General features: G+C 52.7%; 1 protein-coding gene across 1 annotated transcript in view; it reads right to left on the bottom strand.

Moving 5' to 3' along the window:
• Positions 1-1,094: 1,094 nt before the first annotated feature.
• CMTM7 (CKLF like MARVEL transmembrane domain containing 7) overlaps positions 1,095-8,989 on the bottom strand; it is a gene marked incomplete at its 5' end in the record, with an annotated part of 12,016 nt that continues 4,121 nt past the window's right edge. The window contains 3 exon segments of the mRNA XM_014591781.1: positions 1,095-1,700; positions 5,026-5,107; positions 8,370-8,468. Of these exon segments, the coding sequence (XP_014447267.1) occupies positions 1,687-1,700; positions 5,026-5,107; positions 8,370-8,468 (195 nt within the window).

Here is an 8,989-nt window from a genome sequence, read left to right as displayed (position 1 = left end):
ATGTAGGACCTGGTTCCACACAGAGCTTAACCACTGTGCGGTAAGGCCGACTCTATCTTGTACTTTTTAATTTTTTTTTTTGATAAGTTTTTCACTATAGGGTACGTGCGCTCGCCAGACAGACAGAGATAGACAGAGAGACAGAAAGCAAGAAATCACCACCCGGGGGGGAATGGCCATGCCGCAATCCCTTCTCCTCCATTCTCCTCTCAGGATCTTGGGCACGCACGCACACGTGCCCGGTGTGAGTTTTTTTTTTTTTTCTTCTTCTTTTTTTGGAGAGGTTTTTGCGATAGGGTGCGTGCGCTCGCCAGACAGACAGAGAGAGACAGAGAGGTCCAGGACACGAACCGTGGTCGACTACGTGGAAGTCCAGCGACATAGCCATTACGCTAACTGCTGGTCCCTTGTACTTTTTAATTTTAATTAATTAATTTATTTATTTTAGAGCATGTGCACTCCCTGGTTAAAGACAAAGAGGGAAAGTGAGAAATCATCCCCCCGGGGGAATGGCCACACCACAATCCTTTCTCTCCATTCTCCTCTCAGGGGTTTGGGCACGCGCACACACGTACCTGGCATGATTTTCAAGCCACCAGGTCCAGAATTCAGCTGTGGTCATCCATGTGGGAGTTCAGCGATGTAACCACCACCTCTTGTACAGTTTTGTTAAAAAATTTTTGTCAAAGTTTTTGCTATATGGCTTGTGCATGTGCCAGACAGACAGAGAGAGACAGAGAGACAGAAAGCGAGATATCACCCCCCAGGGGGGATGGCCACGCTGCAATTCCCTCTCCTCCATTCTCTTCCTGGGATCTTGGGCACGCACACACATGCGCCCGGCGTGAGTGTAAGCCACCAGGTCCAGGACTCGAACTGTGACTACTTGGGAGTCCAGCGACACAGCCACTGCGCCAACCGCTGGTCCCTCTTGTACAGTTTTTAATGTATACTTAGTCTGTCTTCTGTAATATCGACTTGCTCATTTTGGAAGGGGCTTTGAAGCATAGATTGAGGGCATTTGCCAGACACAGCCTTGAGTGGGAGGCGCTCAGGCCTGGTGTCACAGACGTCTAGCCCAGTACGAAGTCCTGTGCAGCTGGCTAAGTCAATATTTTATTAAAAAACCCACCCACACACATAGGCTGGTGGCAGAGGCAGAGACAGGAAGAGGAGGTGCGTGACCCCCTCCTCGGGGACAGGGTGACCACATAGTGTTCCTACAGGCCCGCCCCATGACGGAAGAGGGCATCTTCAAGACCGCGTGGACAAGCTCAATAAATAGGGCGTGGCTTTGTTCCCGTGGAGGACTCACAGCGGCTTCACTCCCCTGAGACTGTGCACGCGAAGCAGTTTTATGCAGGAATGTTCAGGAACCCTCCACTGGGTGAAGGAGGGTTGGTACCTGAGGTGGCTCTAAAAGCAGGGACAGAGAAGCCAGAGTCCCTTCGAGGCTGCTGTCCTTTCCCAGAGGAGGAGGAATATTCTCCAGAGAAAGCCTGGGCATGTGGCTCCAGCCAGCTCAGGAGCTCAGGGAACAGCATCCTGGAAACACAGGAGGAGGTGCAGTCCTCTGTCTGGGGCCCAGCCCGAGCTGGGCTTTGGCATGGAACACGCGTCCAGAGCCTTGCTGGCCACAGCCTCCTGTCCGGGTCCATGTCCTGCAGAGCCTGCCAAGGCCTGGAGTCAGACGGCTGCATCTTGGGGAGGAAACGACAATGTCAGGACAGGTTGGTGGGGACGGCGCCCACCCTGAAGCTACATGCCAGGGGCTGGACCCCACGTCCTTCATGGTGCACGTCCCCCTGCCCATCCACAACTCTCACTGCAATTGTTTTATTCTTCCTAAATAACAGTTTTTTTGAGAGAGAGGTTTTTGCTACAGGGCATGTGTACTCGCCAGAAAGACAGAGAGACGGAAAGTGAGAATCACCCCCCAGGGGGGATGGCCACGCAACGATCTCTCCTCCTCCATTCTCTTGGGCATGCACGCACATGAGCTCAGTGTGAGTTTAAGCCACAGGGTCCAGGACTCGAACCGTGGTCGACTACATGGGAGTCCAGTGACATAGCCATTAGGCTAACTGCTGGTCCCTTTAAATAACATTTCTAAAAAACAAACAAAAAAATTAACCAGTGCAGAGGGGATTGCTGTCCATACTCCTCCTACCTCAGTTTAATTTCTCAGACGTTAACACCTTGGCCTATTTCTTTTGATGAGTCCTCCATAATTTTGAGTCTATTTATATCAGTATTTATAGATTTCTCACCTCTAGTCATGGCCTATTAACTGTTTTGTTTTCACATTCTCCACTGTTTTTGTTATGTAGTTTCCTTTTTTTCCTTAAATAGCTTTACTGAGATAAAATTCACATACCAGGCAATTCACCCATTTAAAAGTGTACAGGCCACTGGTTTTCAGTATAGTCCATCAACACAGTTGTAGAACATTTACATCACTCAAAGAGAAACTCCTCACCCATTGGGGGTCACCGTCAAACCCCTCCTTCTCCCGCCAAGGCAACCACTGAGCTGCTTCCTGTCTCTGTGGATTTGACTATTTGGGCTTTTTTTTTTTTTTTTTTAATTTGTTAGTGAGCAGGTGCACATGCCAAAGACAGAGACACAGAGACAGAGAGACAGTAGCCCCATTTCTTCATCCTGTCGGGACCTCGGGCTGCATACGTGGCCGGCGTGTTTTTCCTGTCTTTCACGGGATTTGAACTGCAGTCAGCCATGTGGGATCAGGCTCCCTTAACCAACAGAATCTGGGCATTTCTTTCTTAAAATTTCTTTTCTTACTAGTTTTTGCTTTAGGGCACACGTGCTCACCAAGACAAAGAATGAGAGAGGGAGAGAGGGAAAGTGAGAAATCACCCCCAGAGGGGATGGCCACACCACAATCCCGTCTCCAGGCTCCTCTTGGGATTTTGGACATGCACGCACATGCGCACGCACCAAGTGTGTTTCTGAAGCCACCAGATCCCAGACCTGAACAGTAAAGTCAGCCCTGTGGGATCCAGTGTGCCCCCCAGCCGCTACTCCATGCCACTGGCTAGCCCAATTTTTTTTTCTTTTCTTTTTTTCAGATTTTTTTGTTTGTTTGTTATAGGGTATGAGTACTTGCCAGAGAGAAACAGAGAGACAGAAAGCAAGAAATCACCCCCGGGGGGATGGCCACGCTGCAATCCCTTCTCCTCCATTCCCCTGTCATGATTATGGGGTACACACACACACTCTGTCAACCATGTGGGAGCCCGGCACCCTAACAACCACCCTACCTGCCGGCCCCTACGACATTTCTTTTTTAAACCCAACAATATGAATGCTCTCGAATAGGAGACAAGTTAAATAAACAGCCTTTCTGTCATGCAACGGAGTCAATGCATTAAGAACGATGGCTTAATTAGGAACACATTTTGAAAGATAATTAGGAAAAGAGCAGGTTAAAAAGTGCACATGAAGTATGGGGGCCAGCAGCTGGTGTGGTGTATGGGGCGCTGGATCCCTCATGGCTGACTCCACAGTTCAAGCCCTGGACCCAGCAGCCTGGGAGACACATCCGATGTGTGAGTGCCCAAGGTCCTGGGGGGAGAATGGAGGAGAGGAGTCTGGTGTGGCCATCCGCCCTGGGGGGGCGATTTCTCATGTTTTCCCTCTCTCTCTGTCTCTCTCTGTTTCTCTATGGCAAAAATCTAAATAAAGAAAGTGCACATAAAGTATATTAAAAAAAAAACAAAAAAACAGGGGCCAGCAGGTGGCGTGGTGGTTAAGGGCGCTGGACTCCCACATGGCTGACCACGGTTTGAGTCCCGGACTTGGTGGCTTGCTTTCTCACTTTCTCTCTCTCTCTCTCTGTCCCACTCTGGTCAAATTAAAAATAAATAAGTAAATAAATAAAGTTAAATAAAATAATTCTTTAAAAAAAAAACTAACAAAATACAAATAAATTTATTTCTTTAAATACATTTCCAAAGAGGAAACTCTGGAGTGACACACACTCTCGGTGCTAATTTCTGTAATCTGAGGGCAAATTTAAGATTCCTTTCTTACCTGTTTTGTTTTTTTTGTTTCTAAGAGCGCCTTATTTTTGTCATTAGGAAATTTACTAAAAGAAAACAGGGTGCTGGCCTCATAGCCTAGTGTTTAAGGGACTTGCATCCCACATGGCCAACTACGGTTCAAATCCTGGCCCTGGAAGTCTGAAACACATGCATATGTGTGGCCCGTCCAAAATCCTGCAGGATGGAGAAATGGGGAGGGGGCTGTGGCACGACCACTTCCCATTGGGGGTGCTCTCTCCCTCTCTCTGTCTCTCCAATCTCTCTCTGGTGAGTGCATAAACCCTCTGGCAATAATTTGAAAATGAAAAATAAAACGGGGCTGGCCCATAGCACAGTGGTTAAACAGCATGCATTGGGAGCTGGAGTCCACATGGCTGACTGTGGTTCAACTCCTAGTCCCAGCCACATGAAAAACCCTCGGGATGCGTTAGCCTGCCCCGAATCCTGATGGGGACGTGAGGGGAAAAGGGCTGTGGCCTGCCCCGCTGAGGATGCCCTGCCTTGCTCTCTGGTGAGCGCATGTGCCCACTGGTAATTTAAAAAGAAGAAAAAAAAAAAGAAGAAGAAGAAGGGAGATGATGTTTCATCAGAAGCTGAAATGTGAGGGCACTCCTGGGGCATCTCTGAGCATGTGGAGACGGGAGAAGGGCAGAGACTCTGGGGTCTTTCTTTCGGCCAGGCCCGTGCTCTACCACCATCTCCTCAGCTGCGGAGTCGTTCCTATTATTATTATTATTGTTATTATTTACCAGAGGCTGTGGGGTGCTCACCAGAGCAAGAGAGAGGGAGAAGAAGAAAGTACCCCTCCCGGGAGTGGTCGCGCCGCAATCCCTTCTCCAGTTCTTCCTCTTGCCGGATCTTGGGCATGCCACTCACCTTCCCCAGTGGAAGTCCAGAAGAAACCTCCTGTTCCCGAGCTGAAGGGACTTGCAGAGACCCGTGCCCAGACCCCAGCACTCACCTGCTGCCTGCGGCACGCATGAGATCTTGTAGGACAGCCACACGCTCACCATGCACAGGAAGGTGGCCACAAACCCGAAGATCTGCAGTGGAGGGAGGGGAGGGAGCTCACGGCACGGCTGACCACGGCCTGGTCTGTTCCCCATCGCTGCTCCCCGGTGCTGCCTGGGGCTGGACGGGAGCTGGAAACACCCCCCCACCCCCAACCCGGCTCGGGTGCCAGATGGAGCCAGGGAGGCCCAGGGCCCCTGGGTAGGCCGCAGAGCCACCCTCGGCCCTCTCACTCAAAGCAAACTTGGTGCCTGGGTTTTTATTTATAATAGTACCGAGTTTGGGCCAAGCCACTGTTACGGGATTACCCTGGACTAAGAAAGGAGAAAAAGGTGGAGTTGTACATTTCAGTTTGGGTTCACGTGTTTCTAACGTCCGTGTGACTTTACCGGGAGGGGGCTGTGTGCGGGTCCCGGGCTCCGGCTCTCTACTCCGCTCCAGCTCCCCAGCCGGGGCGAGCCGAGGGCAGGCCCGAAACCTAGCTGTGCACCCCACGGGTCTAAGCAATGGCAGAGACTCCACGAGGCGTTGTCCTGTCCTTTCCTCGGTGTCTACTCGGTGTCCCCAGCGAGGGAGGCCGACCTAGCTTCCCCCGACCTCTCCTTTGTGGAGGAACGGGGTTCCCGGAGAGGAAGAGGGCTTTGGGGGTACTAAAGTCAGGGAGAGATAGGCACAGACCCTGGGTCTTTGGCGCGCTGAAGCCGAGCCGTTTCCTGAACGACACCGGCAGCTGCAGCAGCTACGATTTCCCAGGCACGTGTGAGTAGCTGCCAGGGTGCCAAGCCCTCGGGGCGTGCGGACTCCTTTAACCTGCACAACTCGGAGAGGGGGTGCTGTATCGCCTCACCCTCCTTGACAGCTAAAGAAAGTGAGCTGCAGGCCAACCACTTGTCTAAGGCCACGGAGTGCGCAGCGCCAGACACAGAGTCCATCCCAAGGAGCCTGACGGTGGCGTCCACCTCTGCCAATCTTACACTCCCCCGAGAGACAGAAAGCAAGAAATCACCCCCCAGGGGGGACGGCCACACTGCAATCCCTTCTCCTCCATTCTCCTCTCAGGATCTTGGGCACGCACGCACACGTGCCCAGCGTGAGTTTAAGCCACCCGGTCTGGGATTCAAACTGCGGTAGACTACATGGGAGTCCAGCGACATAGCCATTACGCCAACTGCTGGTCCCTACCTCTGCCATTCTTATTGCTGAGGTGTTCTCAAACTCCCACAAAAGGTCTCGGTCTGCGACGCCAGCTGGCGTTGGCAGGGTGGCCCAGAGCAGCCGGCTCAAGGGCAGGGTTCTCGGGAAGGCTTGGCTTTCTTTCCAAGGAGGACTGCTGTTGACACAGATGGGGGCCCCTCTCCAGCCCACACCCACTCCTCCCCGTCCCTTTCCTGGGCTCTTTGTAGGATTGTCTGCACCACATAATTAGCCCATTAGAGGCTGCCCTAGCCCCGCATGGCCTGTTCTCACAATTAGCACTTTCTACACCGCTGGCCAGCTGTCTGTGCTGCATAATGGAACAACCGACGCCGTCGCAGCACAACCCTGCCGGAGACAATGCCCGTGTGCTCGCTGCGCCGGCCTCGTCCTGGTCTCCTGCATGGCCACTATCTCACGGGCACGGCTGTATTATTAATGTCTCCAGCGTCCCCACAGCTCAGGTTTGGTCCTGGGCACGATGACGGTGCGGGATCAATGTGAGCTCCCGGGGTTGGGCTGGCGCGGCTGTGCGCACTCGAAACTGTGAAGCCCGGCGGGAGTCACCCTGTGGGCCCAGCACAGCCGGCATGGCCTGCCTTTGCCTCTTCCACCAGCCTGTACTGTCCAAATCTGGAGAGTTCTGTTAAGGTGTGTAAGTGACAGATAGTAACTATCACACACAGAGCTCTCCTCAGGTGGCATGGTGGTTAAGGTGCTGGACATTGCCACATGGCTGACCATGGTTCAAGTCCTGGACCTGGTGGCTTGCTTTCTCACTCTCTCTCTCTCTGGTCAAAATAAAAATAAAGTAAATGAATAAATAAAAATTAAAAATAATTAATTAAAAAAAAATTCAGTTTCAAGGGGCAAGCAGGTGGCGTGGTTAAGGTGCTCGACTCCCACACGGCTGATCACCGTTTGAGTCTCAGACCTGGCGGCTTGCTTTCTCGCTTTTCCCTCTCGCTCTGTCTCTCTGGTCAAGTTAAAAAAAAAATGATGAAATAAAATTTCAGATTTGAAGTCTTGCCTGCTGATCACTGAAGCAAACCAGTCCTGGCTCATGGGCCACTGAACTGTCAACAGCTAAATCAGAAACAAGATGACAGAAATCTCTGAATCTTCAAAAAATCACACACGCCCATCTACACGTGCACAGAGACATACACGTCCCCCGTGGCACTGCCTGTATACTTCCACCACTGGCACTCATGGCTACCAGACGGATCAGTTTTCACCTCTGAAAGGTACAGAACTGTTATTTCCTGACCTGAAGACTCTTAAAAACCATGAATGACGGGACCAGCAGATGGTACAGTAGTTACGTTGCTGGACTCCCACACAGTCAACCGCAGTTCGAGTCCCAGGCTGGTGACTTAAACTCACATCGGGCGTGTGTGCGTGTGTGCCCAAGATCCTGAGAAGAGAATGGAGAAGAAGGGATTGCGGCGTGGCTATACCCTTGGGGGGTGATTTCTAGCTTTTTGTCTCTTTGTCTCTCCGGTGAGCGTTGCAAAAATCATCTCTTGAAAAAAATTGTGGCTGGCAGGTGGCATGGTGGTTGAAGCATTGGACTCCCACACGGCTGACCATGGTTTGAGTCCCAGACCTGGAGGCTTGCTTTCCTCCTTTCCCTTTCTCTCTCTCTGTCTGGTCAAATTAAACAAATAATGATGATAACAAATGAAATACAATAATAATAATAAGTAAAAAACTGCAGATGGCAAAGCTAGGACTCCTGACAGCTATCACCAGTTGGTCACAGTGCCCATCCCTGGGGTGAAAGGGGCCCCCAAATCTTTTTCTGTATTGTGAAGACAGCCCAGAACAAGAGACCCGAGTGGACATGTGAATTAAACCTGCTCTCCCCTGGCTGAAGCAGTGGCTGTGGGAGAAGCCTGGGCCCTGGGCCTGGCCACTGGAGTCGCCAGGAGCCCTTACAAGCCACCTCTGACCCTCCCTGCGCTGTTGCCGGCTCGGTTAAGGCGGGTCTCCATTCTATGAAAGGAAGGCCCCAGAAACAGCCCCTCCGCTCCCCCACCAGCAAGAGAACGAGCATCTGAAACAGGACTTCCGCCTAAGCCCTCCCGAAGGTCTCACCGCGCCGGCCACCAGTCCGCTCTGGCTGTAGCTCTTGGAAGCGGCCACGATGGAGGCGACGAGGAGGAGCAGGGTACCGATTAAATAATGCAGGAGTTCCTGGGGGCAAAACAGAGCACAGCAGTGGGCGGGGGTCCGCCTCGGGTCCCTCCAGAGCAACTGGGCATCAGATGCAGTGAGATCCCCCAGGAGAGAGCGAGTCCGCTTCGCCCTCGCAGCGCCCCGGAGGGTGCGGGGTGCCCCTCGCCGGACCAAGCAGGAGAGGATGCAGCGCAGCCAGGAAGGAAGGGGCCGGGCCTGGGATCAGTCTAGACAGTGCCGTGCCTATGGCTGAGGCCACCAAGCAGCAAAAAGCGAGGGGCTCCTCGCCGTCCAGCAGCGTTTTCGCGAAGCTCGGGTGGAGAAGCCAAGCGCCTTAAACAGACGCGCGCCTTTCTCTTCTGCTCCAACGTCTGGGCCGGCCACGTGCTGGCTCCGTGGGGTGACCAGGGCGTCTTCCAGTCCGTGCACCGCCCCTCGGTGGAGCTGAGAGGCGTTGTTCTCGGGGATCCCTTGGGTTCAGGGTCAGCACCTGGAACCGGGTCAGTGGCGCCTCGCGGCTGTGCCCGTGGGTGTGCGGC

The sequence above is a fragment of the Tupaia chinensis genome, unplaced genomic scaffold, assembly GCF_000334495.1.
Source record: "Tupaia chinensis unplaced genomic scaffold, TupChi_1.0 Scaffold000617_2, whole genome shotgun sequence".
NCBI lineage: Eukaryota > Metazoa > Chordata > Mammalia > Scandentia > Tupaiidae > Tupaia > Tupaia belangeri.
The sequence above is the reverse complement of the archived record's forward strand: the minus strand, read 5'-3'. Positions and strand labels throughout refer to the sequence as shown.